The sequence below is a fragment of the Pseudopipra pipra genome, chromosome 7, assembly GCF_036250125.1.
Source record: "Pseudopipra pipra isolate bDixPip1 chromosome 7, bDixPip1.hap1, whole genome shotgun sequence".
NCBI lineage: Eukaryota > Metazoa > Chordata > Aves > Passeriformes > Pipridae > Pseudopipra > Pseudopipra pipra.
The window spans coordinates 39,927,436-39,943,053 of record NC_087555.1 but is presented as its reverse complement, the minus strand read 5'-3'; the positions used below and the strand labels follow the sequence as shown (position 1 = coordinate 39,943,053).

At 43.3% G+C, this 15,618-nt stretch overlaps 1 protein-coding gene across 10 annotated transcripts; it reads left to right on the top strand.

The window, feature by feature from the left end:
• Nucleotides 1–318: 318 nt before the first annotated feature.
• WDSUB1 (WD repeat, sterile alpha motif and U-box domain containing 1) lies at nt 319–15,586 on the top strand. Of its 10 annotated transcripts, none has more exons than XM_064661831.1 (11): nt 319–374; nt 2,947–3,359; nt 6,404–6,588; nt 7,085–7,186; nt 7,878–7,971; nt 10,072–10,105; nt 11,796–11,836; nt 11,935–12,041; nt 12,914–13,093; nt 13,897–14,037; nt 15,194–15,586. In XM_064661831.1, exons 2-11 carry the CDS (start codon nt 2,962–2,964, stop codon nt 15,352–15,354), a joined length of 1,443 nt encoding a protein of 480 aa, XP_064517901.1. In that variant the 5' UTR covers nt 319–374; nt 2,947–2,961; the 3' UTR covers nt 15,355–15,586. The 10 variants fall into 10 exon arrangements, with proteins under 10 accessions (XP_064517901.1, XP_064517898.1, XP_064517900.1 ...); XM_064661828.1 differs by lacking the exon at nt 319–374 and adding an exon at nt 419–512; XM_064661830.1 differs by lacking the exon at nt 319–374 and adding an exon at nt 992–1,276.
• Nucleotides 15,587–15,618: the final 32 nt, after the last annotated feature.

Genomic DNA, 15,618 nt, shown 5'->3' with positions numbered 1-15,618 from the left:
GTCAGAGCCAGGTTACCAGCTACACTACATACATACTTGGAATTTTTCAGCTTGTATCCTAATTCAGCTCAACAGCTGGGAAGCTGAAGGCAGTAACAGCTACTACGGTGATGCCGGTGAGACAGGTTTCAGCCAGTGAATCACAAGGTGTGCAGTCAACTAACGTGCCGTAAAACAGAACGCGAGATGGTACAGACTGAACACGGGAGGGAGATTATTACATAGCAGGGAATGCTTCCTGGGCACAGGGTGACTCCGAGGAAGTGACTGTGTCTTCCTCGAAAAAAAAGGAGGTGTGGTGATAAACCGTTTATTTTGCATGAGTTGCTGAGCACATCTGGATGTGCAGCGGCGATGGTGTGAATTTCTGACAGGTGCTGGGGGAGCTGTTTGTTCAACTCCCTTCGCGCCGGGACGGGCGCGGTGCCGGTGCCAGGGCGGAGCCGGCGGGGGCCCGGCTCTGAGGGTTCGGCAGCGGCCGGAGCCCCGGGCCCGCCGCCATCTCCTCACAGGTGCCGGCAGGGCCCGCGTCGCGCAGCCACAGCGCTGGCGGGGGCGTGCGGCCCTGGGGAGCCGCGGGAAGGGCCGAAAGCTGCGCGACCCGCGCCCGCGCCGCCTCACGAGCGACTAACGCAGCGCCGGCTCCCCCCGCGGCCGGCGCGCCGTGGTGCGGCCCCGAGCGGGGCGGGCCGGCCCGGGCTGCGCCACGTCGGGAGGGCGGGGGGAGCGCGCGTGCGCAGCGCCCCGGGCAGTGCGGGGCGGCCGAGGCAGGAGGGTCCGCGGGTGGTGCGGGGGAGCCGGGAGCGGGCGGGGTCCCTCAGCGCCGGCCGGGAGGGGGCGGGGCCCCTCAGCGCCGGCCGGGGGCCGCCGGGGTCCCTCAGCGCCGGCCGGGAGCGGGCGCGGTCCCTCAGCGCCGGCCGGGAGCCGCCGGGGTCCCTCAGCGCCGGGGGCGGCCGTGCCCCGCGGCCGCGGTGCCGGGCAAGGTGGTGTTCACGCGCCACTGGAGCTCGGGGTGACCCCGCCGCCCTCCCGAGAGCGGTGGGCTGTGTGGGGGTGGGCTGTGGGCCATAGTAACAGGGAAGGGGCTGTAAGCCGTATCGAGAATTGCTGTCGCTTTTCATGTGGGCAGCTGCTGGGGGCTTACGGACTTTGAAAAAAATACGTAATCGCCAGAGGAGGTGATGCCGTGGTGCTGAACATTTCTCTGGTGACGAACGCTCCCGGTGCTCCTCGCTCCCTCAGCCAGTTTATTGATACTGAAACATCTCGTTCCTAGGTTTGCTTTCCTGCAGTGAGCTCCTGAAAGTCTCTTAACAGTGAGATTAAGGTTACTTTTTCAGCCTCATCTTTCTAGATGTCAAGCTTTGTCTGACTCTGCAGTTTCTCATAATTGAAGAAAGTATGTTTATTTTCTTTCTACAGATCAGACATATTATTGACACTACATCTCCCTAATGGTTTTAAAGAGAATAGTAGTAAAACTCTGAAAATCCTGAAGCTACAACAGGGAGTATGCAATGATTTGGTCTTTAACTAACTGGCCTGCCATACACTGCCTGAGGAGTGTCCTTATATGTACTTTGTGTCTGTATGTCTACATACATACCTGTGCATGTATGCATAATATACATATTTGTATGTCCACATACATACAAACACATGAATATAAATTTATATGTTTTTAAAATGTATGAATATATATGATTTTATTTGCAGATGCCTCAGCATTGAAATTGTTCAGAATCAAATACTTATCTAAACCAGCAGACTATTATTTAAGTTAACTCAATATAAATAGTATTACCGCTTTTGTTCATTATAAACGTCTTTTTAGAGTTGTGTAACCAGTTTGTTTTGGCTCAATGCTTCCTTATTCTCAGGAAGCTTGGCTGTGATCTGCAGCATGGGAGTAACTGGTTGAGATATGCCTTGTTGGGGATTTCCCAGACCTCAGCAGTGTATATCGCTTGTCTGACACTGCAGTTTTAAGTACTGGGAAAATGTGTGTGATGTTCATATTTTCTTTTGCTGTTCTGTGTAGCAGCAAATGCAATTTCCTGAGAGGTTCAGATTCTGATCACCCAACTAATGTTCACATTTTGACTTAAATGTTTTAGTCAACTCTTGTCAAACCTCAGGCTGTTATTATTGCTGTGATGTTTTGCCATCACTACTGTTGCTGTCTGTGAAAGGAAGCAGAAGGAAGCTCCTGGACAAATTCAAACACAAAAGGAAGAGAATGGAAGCAAGGACAGGTAGCCTAGGAGGATAAAGAAAGATTGATTGAGTAGTCAGGGATCAGATTGGGAAAGCTGAAGTCCTGATTGATTTAAATCCAACTAGGAATGTCAAGGGCAACAAGAAAAGCTTCTATAGGCACGTTGGTGATAAAAGGAAGACTAGAGAAAATGTGGGCCTTCTCTGAAAGGAAACGTGAGACCTGTTTACCTGGGACATGGAGAAAGCTGAGGGACTGAATGGCTTCTTTGTCTCCGTCTTCACTGTGAAATGCTCCAGCCACACTCTAGAAGAAGGCTGGAGGGGGACTTTTTACAAGGGCATATAGTGATAGAAGGGGGAATGGATTTAAACTGTGAGTAGGTCTAGATTAGAGATTAGGAAGAAATTGTTCCCTGGGAGGGTGGGGAGGCCCTGGCACAGGTTGCCCAGAGAAGCTGTGGCTGTCCCTGGATCCCTGGAAGTGTCTGGGGCTTGGAGCAACCTGGGCTAGTGGAAGATGTCCCTGCCCATGGCAGGGGGTGGAACAGGATGAGCTTTAAGGTCCCTTCCAACCCAAACTGTTCTGTGATTCTATGCCTAAATGATGCTTAGATGAAAAATTTGCCTTTGCAAATGAATTTTTTTTCCTTTTTTTTTTTCCTGGAGAATGTGTCTTTTCATTTCTGAAATAGGGAAGTTAAGTCTGACTGCTGAACTCTTTTTCAGATTCTTTATTTGAAAATGGCAACACTAATTCACAGTTTATCAGATCACAGCGATGACGTCAACTACTGCGCCTTCTCATCGTCGTGCTTGGCTACGTGTTCCTTGGACAAAACCGTTCGCGTGTATTCCCTGAGCGACTTCGCCGAGCTGCCGTACTCGCCGCTGCGCGGCCACACGTACGCGGTGCACTGCTGCTGCTTCTCGCCGTCGGGCCGCGTGCTGGCCTCGTGCTCCACGGACGGCACCACGGCGCTGTGGGACACGCGCGACGGCCGCCGGCTGGCGGTGCTGGGGCAGCCGCGCGCCAGCCCCGTCCGCGTGTGCCGCTTCTGCCCGCGCGGCTCCCGCCTGCTCGCGGGGGCCGCCGACGGCACCCTCGCGCTCTGGGACGTCCAGTCGCTCCAGCTCTACAGGTCAGTGCCGGGGGCTCTCGCACCCGTCCCTGGTCTGCAGGAGTGTAGTGTGAGCAGTGTGCTGTGCTGTGCACGGGACTCGCAGGCTTACACCGCTGATGGGTATCACGAAGAAACGGGGATAGGACTTGGAAGACCCTAAGATTGGGAGAAACACTGAGTCTTTTTGGGTTTTTTGGTGGGGTTTTTTGTTGTTGTTGGATTTTGGTTTTGGTTGGTTGGTTGGTTTGGTTTTGTTGTTTTGGGTTCTTTTGGGTTTTTCTTATGTTAATGCAAACTCAAGAAGCTTTAATTTTTACTCAGTTATCTTGCATCTAAATCCTGATTTTTTTAAAAGTTCATTTCATTGATTTAACATGAAATCATGATGCATTGTGTACTGCATTGCATCTGGTTCCTAAACAGTGAGTCAGCAAACTGCGATACATAATATACAGTTAGTTAATGGAGCCTGACTGTACTGTGTACTTTATATTGTATTATACATAGTGGTATAAATTAAATATTTAATTACTAGGAGTTTGGAGTCCAGGAAGGTCTTAGAAGCTTGATAGTAATCCAGCAGTCAGAGTTTGGAAACTATGGACGTGTCCTGAAACCATGCAATTTGAGACATAACAGTGACAGAAAGGATTATTGGAGCTAAATGAGTTAAGTATGACATGGGTTTCCAAGAAACATTTGAAACAAAGCAGATGATTATATTTATTGATGTTGCATAGTTAAAGGTGTGAACCTTAGAGTGATCTTCTAAGTCCTCCTCTACGTCTCTGTCTTTCAGGAAAGTCTTCAGGCCAGTTGTTGTAATCTGTACTTGGGCAAGACGTTATTTAGGTTTTAGAGCTGCAATTACACAACTGCTGTTCAAAGTTTGGAAAGTAGTTAAGGATTGAGCGAATTGAACTTTCACTTAGGATTGAAGGAGCAGCCATTTGTGAAGCCAGGGTTGTTTGGTGTTGTAATCCCTTGTCAGGCATGTTACTGCTTTTGTGGCCTCTCTGCCTTTGCCTTCCACAGCAGTGATTTAGATGGGAACTGTAAAGTTTTTCAAAATGATTTATTGTAGTTACTTGAAATAGTGTAAATCTGGAAATTTGTCCATAAACAGAATTCTTATAGATTTTTGCCACGGTGTTTTTTCTAATGCATAAAGAAATGCTGAAGTGGTTGTTTTGTTTTCAGACAATAAAGAAGTAGTGATTACATATTTTTTCTTATTTTTATCTTTAAGAAAAATTTGGAATTTCAGTCATTAGTATTCTGAACTGTAAGGGTTTATCTGCTTTGACATTGTTTGCATTGTAGAGAAGTAAGAAAGAACTTGAACATCCCTATCCTGTCCCCTTCAGCTATTAAAAGTTCATTTCAGTGTGTTAACTGGCCAGCAGTAGTCAGCTTAACTTTAATTATATGTATTTTGGGATGTGTATATGTATGTTCAGCTGATGAATTTTTTTACTGTCATTTGTAACTGCAGATAGAAAAATGCACATGTCCTGGTTTTAAACGCTGAGATCAATATCACATAGAAATTATCAAGGTACTTAAAAATTATGTCAGAGGATGTTAGTTAACCATTTAGTGTCAGTCTGTGGTCCTCTGTTTCTTTTGCTACAGTTGATTGTGTTGATGTTGAAGAAGAGAACACCTTTTGCCACACTGTTATGTCACTTGACCAAATATGTGGATGGTAATTAGAACAAAGGTAGCCACTTATTCCTTATCTGCTCTGCTGTTGTAATTGACTGTTCAAGTTGTGAAGTAAGATGGCTATTTAAATAATCTCTGTGATGGATGTGAACATCATGAAAGCAAGTTAATTTATGTGTATTTCTTAGTGGTCTCTGTTTTCTGTTCAGTAGTTCCCATACTAATATCTGGCCCACAAGTCTTAAATGCATACTCTGAACATGTACAGTGCTGTTTATGTTACTGTTACGTTTTCAGAGCAGAATCTGCAACTTTTTACGTGAAAGAAGGAAAGTTTTAAAAGCTTGCACTAAGGAAAAAGGATTCTGCATATGAAAATGGGAGTAGTGGATTTGACAGTATTCTTAATGATAGAATTAAAAGAGTCAGTGCTTTGTAGAAAGTCCTGGGTCTGATTAGCAAGACTCTCAGGGAGAGTTATTGACTTCTGTGACATTAAGTCTGACACCTCTCACAGTAAATAAAACTTCTATCGGCAAAAGAGAATGAGCAGCTTCTACAAGATACAATGACAGAGTAAATAAGACAGACATTTCTTGCTATGTGACTGTTGCTTATGGCTGTTGACTTTCTTCCTGCACTTGTAGGTTCAGCTCTGCATGCTGGGCTGGATCTGCTGTCCGTTAAAAGGAGTGAGACACTTTCAGTTGACTTTAGGTTATTATCAGATAAGGTAAAGGATGTCAGGTTGACCCCACTTCCCTCCTGAGGATTGACCACACTTCTGTATCTGCTAGAAATTTTCTTTAAAGATCAGTTCTACAAAGTGCTTTGGCTTAGTTGAAATAGAGACTTTTTTTCCACATTGCTTTCTCTTGTGTACATGTTGTTCAAAATTAACCCTACATCATAAATCACAAAGTGTTCTTCTCAGCTACAGCTTATGATATGGGTTAGTAGGTGTTCTGTTTTGTCTTTGAAAACAGAACAGAGAATTGTGGGAATCTTTTTTCCCTTGTTTGTGTACATGTAAATCTGTGTTATGATAATGTGCATTTATCTTTGACTTTTAAAATGTACCCTGCCGTAGAACGTTACTTTTAAATGTAAAGTCCATGCAAGTAGTTTGAAAATTATCACTCAGTTAAAATTATTGCCTTGGGGTGCCATCTCATGTTTTTCCTCCTGCAGTCAAAGAGCAGGTGTGTTCCCTGCTGCAGTGCTTATTTGGCATCTCTTTCCGTAGCTGGGTTGAGTTTCTCTTCCTTGTATTACCAAGTCCCGATGTACAGAACTTAGAAGTTTGGCTTATTGTATCAGATGGTGTTTGATAGATCATTTCTTCAGAATTGTACTTATTCTAAATTCAAATCCTCTGTACTTTTGCTTTTCAGGTCTGGAAATGTTAAAGATGGTTCTTTGGTGGCTTGTGCATTTTCTCCCAATGGAAATTTCTTTGCCACTGGATCATCAAGTGGTGATTTAACCATTTGGGATGATAAAATGAGATGCCTGTATAATGAAAAAGCACATGATCTTGGTGTTACCTGCTGTGATATTTCTTCAAATCCAGTATCTGGTTAGTTACTTAACTCATCAGGGGAGGAACATTTAAAAAAAAAAAAGTTCTTTCTAGCTCTTCTTTTCATATTATTTTTGTTAGTGATGCTCAAGATACAAATGACCTTGGGAAGAGTTGATGTTTAAAGTATTGTGAATATTTTTAGTAAAAGCTGCGGTCAGGCAGGTGGCACAGAATGTACTAGGTCAATAAACAAGGTGATAACTTTAAGAACTACTGAACGGTAGAGAAAATTAGTATAACCATAGAATTAAAATTAAAAAGAGTATGTCGGTGCACTCAGTAGATAGAGGAATCAAACATTTACCATTAAGAAAACTTAAAATATGAGCACAGCTCTGGTCTTTATCTACTTGTTCAGGAAACAGTATAACAATGATACTGACTTCTTTCTTCTAAGCAGTTTTAGAACTTCTGTAATGATTTTTTGCTGATGTAGTTTACTGGTATGCTGTTATTTTCAGTGCTTCTAACTCCCATTAATATATTTTAGTTTTATCAGGTAATGAAAATGGATTCAAATACTTCCAGATGGCTTCTTGTGGACAAGATAATCAGATCAAGCTTTGGCTTATTTTATTTGCAGATTTCTTAGGTGAGCACGGCAATGTTTTTTTCATATACCAATGTCAAGTCTTTAGTGACAGTTTAAATCGAAGATCAAAATTATACTGCTGGGTTCACAGCCAAACTAACCACAAGTTGAAAGGTTTCTGAACTGTTAGCAGGAGAGCAGCTGAGGCATTGACCACGTGATGCTGCTGCCCCATGTAGATTTTATTTAGCCATCTATTTATCAATAACAGTATAAGTAAAGATTTAAAAAAAAAAATCTACTGTGGCCTTTGAACAGGTCAATAGGTTGAAACCTCTTAATCTGCCAGGCCATGGAGAGGTCTGCTCTCATGTTTCAATATGTCCTGGGCCTTGAGCAATTGCTGGAGAAATGAAAAGAGTAGTGGTTCCTCCTAAAACTGCAATGTAGAGACAGGGTAAATGGCCAAAAACATCTACAGGGGACTTTTTTGTAATCTCTTTTATATAAAAGTCTGTAAGGATGAATAGTGTGTGTACAGATATGCATTTAATATCTAAAACACTGTGAGACATGCTAAGACTACAAAGTGAGGAAGTTGGAGATGTTCAAATTAAGTTGTCTCTGTGGTCTTTGTAGATGGTATGTCACAGAGTCACATCTTTGGTGGAGCTTTATGCTTCTAAAAGCAGTTTGTCTTGTACCTTGTCAGATATGCCCGTATGTAATAATTTCCTTTTTGTATTTTTAGGTGTTGAATTAAAATATAAATGCACATTGAATGGACATTCTGCCCCAGTTCTGGCTTGTGCATTTTCATACGATGGGCAGATGTTGGTGTCGGGGTAAGCAGCACCTTGTGCTTGTGGAAAGCACGGGGAAGTGAGGAGGGCAGAGGGAGCCGCGTGTGTGGGGAGGGCTGGCTGTGGGAACAGGGAATGCTGTCCCCAGGAGCTGTGTGTGAGGGGAGGGCTGGCTGTGGGAACAGGGAATGCTGCCGGCTGTGGGCACGGCCCTCAGGAGCCGTGTGTGAGGGGAGGGCTGGCTGTGGGAACAGGGAATGCTGCCCCCAGGAGCCGTGTGTGAGGGGAGAGCTGGCTGGTGGGAATAGGGAATGCTGCCCCCAGGAGCTGTGTGTGAGGGGAGGGCTGGCTGTGGGAACAGGGAATGCTGCCCCCAGGAGCCGTGTGTGAGGGGAGAGCTGGCTGGTGGGAATAGGGAATGCTGCCGGCTGTGGGCACGGCCCCCAGGAGCTGTGTGAGGGGAGGGCTGGCTGTGGGAACAGGGAATGCTGCCCCCAGGAGCTGTGTGTGAGGGGAGGGCTGGCAGTGGGGACAGGGTGGGAACAGGGAATGCTGCCGGCCGTGGGCACGGCCCCCAGGAGCTGTGTGAGGGGAGGGCTGGCAGTGGGGACAGGGTGGGAACAGGGAATGCTGCCGGCTGTGGGCACGGCCCCCAGGAGCTGTGTGAGGGGAGGGCTGGCAGTGGGGACAGGGTGGGAACAGGGAATGCTGCCGGCTGTGGGCACGGCCCCCAGGAGCTGTGTGAGGGGAGGGCTGGCTGTGGGGACAGGGTGGGAACAGGGAATGCTGCCGGCTGTGGGCACGGCCCCCAGGAGCTGTGTGTGAGGGGAGGGCTGGCTGTGGGGACAGGGTGGGAACAGGGAATGCTGCCGGCTGTGGGCACGGCCCCCAGGAGCTGTGTGAGGGGAGGGCTGGCAGTGGGGACAGGGTGGGAACAGGGAATGCTGCCGGCTGTGGGCACGGCCGCCAGGAGCTGTGTGAGGGGAGGGCTGGCTGTGGGGACAGGGTGGGAACAGGGAATGCTGCCGGCTGTGGGCACGGCCCCCAGGGTTCCAGGCAGCTGTGTGAGGGGAGGGGGCTCGCACAGGGGGCTCTGCGTGGTCAGACTCAAAGGGCTGGTTGATGCTCAGCAGCAGCTCGTTGCTAGTGGCTTTCCTCAGGGACCAAACTGTTGAGAGAGAAAGTTATAAATAAGGTAGGTATAATCACTTATGATTTTATGAATATTGGTGACTGTATGCTTTTACTCTGCTCTTCTCATGAAAGGTATTTAGTCACTTCTAAACTAAGTGGTAGCTTGAAGTAGCAAATACAGTGGTTCCACTCTAAATTTTAACTGTCTTATTTACAAAGACTTTCTAAACTGAAAGGCTGATGTCTTGCAAAGGAAAAAGAAAAGACTACAATTGCCAGCAAATAAACTTAAAACTAAACAAACCCCAGGAGACAATAGCTTGCTTTGACGCTTTGCTTTATATTCTTTCTAAGGGAGTCTTTTTCAGTATTTGAAGATCATTATGAATGTTTGTGATGTAGAGTTATTTTATTTTCCCTTAGACGTACAGATTATTGTTTTCACTTGCATTGTCATAAGTGAAATGTCTATCCCATAAAATCTTTCAGGAAATACTGCTGCCATGGTAAATAACTGTGCAATTTGTATTTCATGAAATATGTATGTACTGATTGAATTGCACAGCTATATTTTATGTATTGCATGACACGACTTCCTCTGGCTTGCTTTGCAAATGGAAAGGTCTCAAAAATAAGAAGGGCTGAGAGTAGATCTTGGACAGCCAGGCTGTGCATTTGCTTTACAGATGCTGCTTGCAAAGATATATAGAGATATGGTAGAGAGAGTGGGGGCCAATTTGCAAAAGCAACTGTGCAAATCCTTTGCCTGGGGAATTCTCATGCAAGGGCAGAGTTTTCGTATTGGCTGGTTTTTACTTCACACTGGTCAGTGTTGTTTAAGGTGGGCACTGGTGGAGGGGAGATAGATATCTAAACTTTGCATCAGGTGTTGTTAAGAAATATGTTTGATCTTATATTGTTTGCAAAAAAAGGTTTTTCCTCCTTTCTTCATGAAAAACAGTTTCTTTTTCCCTCTCTGCTTCATTTTAATGTCTGGTTTTTTTAAAGGTCTGTGGACAAGTGTGTCATAATCTATGAAACTGTAAGTATAGCATAGTACAGACCATTCACTGGGTTGTTGTCTTTTAATGTCAGTACTGCTGCAGTGTCTTATCAACATAAAGGAATATTGAAGAATAGAAACGATATAATCCCGAATTATTTACTGTGCGTTTGGGGGGAGGAGTGGGAGTTGTCTAAGGAAAAGTGTCTCTTGAGAATTAATCAGTCTTTCTCACTTTTTATCTACATTTTGAGGATTTGCTGATTTCTCTGCAGTAGGGTATTATTCAGTTAATTCCATACTTACAAGTTATGTTCATATTGAAGCAGAACGATTTTTTGTTTATCCTAACACGCCTAGCTTCCAAAGCAAGGAGTGTGTAGCTTTTGACATAAAATTGGGAATGGTGATCATAGAAATTCTTTAGTTAATTATATATAAAGTGCAGATAAAATAGAAGCATAATAAAGAAGTCAAGAAAATTATGTTAAATACAGTGTCTTCTCCTTAAAACATACTGTTTAAGCATTTTCTGTAATAATGTTATTACATCCTTCGTGGTTCACCTGTAAGTGCTATTTACCTCTAGTACTTTCTAGTATTAAAAAAAATAATAAGTTTGCTGAAAATGGAGGATGAACAAATTTTAAGCTTCTTCAGCTTGCTCTGCACATACCTGTTGTATTGATACAATTTTTAAATTAGTGTTAAAGTTTTTCACCAGAATCACTAATATGATACCTGCACAGTTTTTAGTCCAGTTATTTTAGTAGTCTGAAGTTTAGACAGGTATGTAAGAAGTCCTCCAGGGTTTTGGAGCTTTAGAAAATTAAAAGATGCACAAAACCACAGCATAAGTATTTCTTAATACTGTTTGTCAGCTTTTGTGGCCTTTGGTTTTTATCAGATGGGACAATAACTTTTCTAGTTGTGGATTCTCCTCTGGAGATGCTCAAACCCCACCTGGACACCCGCTGTAGGTGGCCCTGCTTTAGCAAGGGGTCTGTACTAGGTGATCTGCAGAGATCCCCTGTGATTTTGTGGGGAAAAGTGGGGACATAAAGCCTTCATGGGACAGAGAGAGATTTCGGCCTAAAATAGGGCACTTTGATCATGTTGGGCAGCTCAAACTACTGGAGTGCTGACTGATCAATTAGTGATTCTGAATAACTGCTCATCATCTTCCCACTTCATCTGTACCTGTCAAAAAAAGGTATCTTTCATAAGAGGGAAAGTCTTTCAGTCATAAATTAAAACTGTGGAAATTCAGGAATTTGGTTTTTTATTGATATTTAGTGGCCAAATAGGAGAACCACTGTTGTGGTTAATTACTGGTCCAGTTGAAGGATTGTGGCTTAAATCTCTTCCCTTTTGGTCATTTCTAAGACCAGATTTGTAAAAGAAATGTTTTTATCCCCACGAACAGTCAGCCAGTATGGATGTAATTCATTCAGCTGGGGTTTCTGGCACGGTTCTCCTGCATGTTCCGTGCCAGCTTATTGGGAAGGGTGGCAGTGCCCCAAGGAATCCAGGGGGGCTTCAGGCAGGAAATTCAAGTTGCAGTTCTGCCTCTACTGCTGATCAGCTTTGTCAAGGCTGTGTAACTTCTCTGAAGGTAACTTGTGTCACCTTTCAAGAGGCAATATTCTTTACTTTGAGAGGAAGCATGCAAATGAAGAAATGTTCTTTTTATTCTTTAAGATTTAAAATTACAAAAACTCTTTTACAGAGTACTGGCAATACCCTTCGTACTTTGTCTCAGCATACCAGGTAAGAATTCAATATGATTATTCTGTTTCACTGTTAATAAAAGAAATTAAGTCTTTTTCTCGTGAATTTTCACACTGTGTTCTTTTTTTTATTTGCAGATATGTTACAACTTGTGCTTTTGCACCACATAGTCACTTACTTGCCACGGGCTCAATGGATAAAACTGTGCACATATGGCAGTTGGACCTGAAGCAACCCTCTGCAGGTCAGTGTGTGAAGTGTTTGTAATTTGTTCTTTAAATTCAGAGCACCTTCTGAAGATGCAACCCCCCCACATTCTTACCTGCAGTTAGTGTGTAACCTCAGAATTGTGTGCCTGTTACTGGTCTTTTCTCTGAACTGACCTGATTGAAGTCCTACAAAGGAATTTGGTTATTTTTTTAAAGAAAAATATACAGATGTATCTTAATTTGATTAATCTGCTGTATCTTCTTTTCTGATATTTGCCATTGCTTGCTCTCTGGACAGCATTTAAGAGATGAATATTATTGCCAGAGTGCTGAAAGACTTTTTGGACAAGCATCATTTGTGACGGGTTAACTAGAAAATATGCTAATTGCAAGCATAATTGTCAACAAGAAAAACAGTTTACCAGTTGTTACAGGTGAAAAAAACCCAAGATAGCTACTGTTACAAAACACTTCAGCACCCAAAATTTGTGGAACAAAGGTACATGTGATCTCGTTCAAAGCACAAGAATAAGTTTGGGCTTTAGTCTGCTTTCTAAGGAGGTGTGAGATGGTTCCACTTTTCTGGTTTTTAGTTATTCAGTTCAGATTTTACAGACATGTGGGCATCCGAGAGATTAAATTCTTCTAAACTTTGAAAATTGACAGGTAAAAAGACAAAAATTATCGTGCCTCTTCCCCAAAATAATGTCTAATAAGCATTTCTTTTATTAGATGGAGAATGTATAGTACTGAGAACACTTAAAACCAGAGTTCATTAACGACATTGTTTCTTAGAACTGGGGGGTTTCATTGTTGGTTGTTTTTTGGGGTTTGTGGGTTTGTTTTGTTTGATTGGGGATTTTTTGGTTTTTGTTTTGTTTTGTAACTGTCTTTTTCATTTCCAAAGGAAATATTGTAGAAACTGAATCTAAGGTGGCTGTTGAGGACTGGTCAGAGGATGATGTTTCAGCCTGGCTCTGTGCACAAGATTTAGCAGACTTTGTTGGGCTTTTCAAAATGAATAATATTGATGGCAAGGAGCTACTGAATCTTACTAAGGAAGGTCTTGCTAATGAATTAAAAATCGGTAAGAGTATGGAAATCCAAATAGTTTTTAATTTTTAAAGGACTTTGAAATGTTGTAATAAAAGAAAGTTAAGAATTCCATACGTGGATTCCCCCCCCAAAATGCCTTTTTATTTCATTACCATTGTGTGTGTGTTGACTTGGTCTATATGAGATCAGAGTATCTCTGTGTATCAGCCAGCTTTGTTGAAGTCTAGAAATAACAGGTGCTGGGAATCTGACAGAATTGTCATCCACAAAAGACCCCTGGCTTCCTCAGTTTCTGCACGTTGTCTTTAGCATTGAAGTAGCCTAAAACTCTGTTGCAGCATCACCTGCTGAGGCCAGTTAATTAACACAGACTAGGAAGTCCTGTGAGAACTGAATGTGATCAATGACCTGCTGAAAATAAGAGTTCTCTGTGGGGAAAGGACTCAACAAAGGTATAAAAATTATGGCCTGACAAAACTGACTTGAAGAATTGCTCTCTACCTGCCACGGCTCAAGCACTTACAAAACAGGAAAATACTACCTGCCCAAGATGAACAAGATTTTCAGTGCTACTGAAATCCCAGTTTAACTAAATGTTAGGAGTTTATCACCACACAGCCATGGCTCTGCAGCACTGCTGCACCTGTGTTGGTTTTACTGGTTGTTTTCCTTACTCAGGTTCCTGTTGGGCAGCAGGAGAGACATCCTGGCACTGGGCTGGCTGCAGGTTTTTGGTTTGGGGGTGGTGAGATGGAGCTGTGTCTCTTGAAGCAGCTGCTGACTTTTTGCCCTACTTGTCTGTGCTGTCTGCTTCATGTATAAATAATTTTTCAGAGTCTCTAGGCCTGCGCAGTAAAATTCTCCAGAAGATTGAAGAACTGAGGATGACAATGATCTCAGTTTCTGTTCCTGTCCCTGATGAGTTCCTGTGTCCTATAACAAGGGAGCTTATGAAGGATCCTGTCATTGCAGCGGGTATGTCTTTACATGACATCATTAAAATTACTTGAGGATAAAGATCGGTGTGGGAACACAAAAATGGGCCTGTCTTATCAGAAAGATAAACTATTTTAAATAGCTGTTGCAACAAAACAGAATTGTGATTAATGTTTAATTTGCCAAATGACATCTCTAATAGGGAGAAAAATACTGTATCAAGCATTTGTTTCTTTTTTTTTAATGTGCCTTTGCAAATATAATTACAAGCCTAATTACATCTTTGGCTTGATAAGTGCAAAATAAGTGCACACACTGGGGCAAAAAGCCAAGGAAACCCAGGCTCATTACTACTTAGCACACCATCTCTAGGGCACTTAGAAGTTTGTATTGAAGGAGACTCCTTTAAATTCAGCAAGGTCTTTGAACTGTGCTACACCAGGAGCTTAAGATGTTCTACAGGTAAAACATTCTATGGAGAACTAGTGCTTAGTAGTTCTAATCTTGGGGGTGGGGAGGGGCATACAGTCATCAGAAGATCAGTGTAAGTTCTTCTGACGCAGTGATTAACTTCAGTCGTGAGGTGTCAGACTCCTGAGAATTAAAATGCTCAAAGTATGAAGACATTTGCTAACTGCTGGAGTGGCAGTGGCTTTACTGAATACAGGGTGAGCAGTGTAATCTCCATCAGAGAGATTTCTGGGTGATGGGGCTAAATAACACTGAGCGGGGGCCACATTTCTGTTCTTTAAGTAACACCTTGTTTAGGTACCAACTGAAGAGCTGAAGCCCTGAAACTGGACAGCTGGTGAAGGCTCAGCAGGGGCCCAGCTCAGTGCTGGGGCAGCCAGGTGGGCACCCACAGTGGTCATGGGCGCAGCAAGCTTTAGCTGTGTTAGCTATTTTGTATTAAAGAGCTTTTACTTCACATTATGGATCAGTCAAACTGAAAGGACAGTCTTATTTAACATGTATAATATACTTTGGTGCTTTGCAGTCAGAGATAGAAACATGAAACTAGCCTGAACTGTTTATATTCACAGTAGAGCTTTCACAGACCATGGACTTACTCTAAATCTCAATTTTTCCTGTTTGGATGTATTTCCTTCCTTTCCATTTAAATATCTAAAATTTGTAGAGTGCCACAGTGCCCACGCCTCTGTAATAGGAGCTTCTGTTGATGGTTTTGTTGTAGATGGCTATTCCTATGAAAGGGAAGCAATGGAACACTGGATCAGCAATAAGAGACGATCTAGTCCCATGACCAATCTTCCCCTCCACTCCCTTATGCTCACACCAAACAGGACACTAAAAATGGCCATCACTCGCTGGCTGGACACTCAGCAGAAATGTTAAACCCCTTTGGAATTCTGTGTAGCTAAAGGAACTAACTGTATCAGGAACAACTGGGAAAAAAAAGTTCTATTTCTGGTCTAATCTGTGGCTCTTTCAAAGAAAACCTTCACTGGTGGAAGCTCCCAGAAGAACTTTTTAAAGTTATTGGTTATTTTTCCTTTGTGGTATTTCTGTTCAAGAAATGAAGTAATAACAGTTTTTCAAATAAAGTTTTCTTAAAATTTTCACTACATTTCTGACTTCTGAGTCTATGGTCTTTCAGAA

Bases quoted from the DNA above. Each gene is read 5' to 3' on its own strand.
- WDSUB1 (XM_064661831.1), top strand. From the start codon at position 2,962: ATGGCAACACTAATTCACAGTTTATCAGATCACAGCGATGACGTCAAC. The intron at 6,589-7,084 runs GTTAGTTACTTA...AATATATTTTAG, and splicing joins TTCTTCAAATCCAGTATCTG to TTTTATCAGGTAATGAAAAT. The intron at 10,106-11,795 runs GTAAGTATAGCA...ACTCTTTTACAG, and splicing joins GTGTCATAATCTATGAAACT to AGTACTGGCAATACCCTTCG.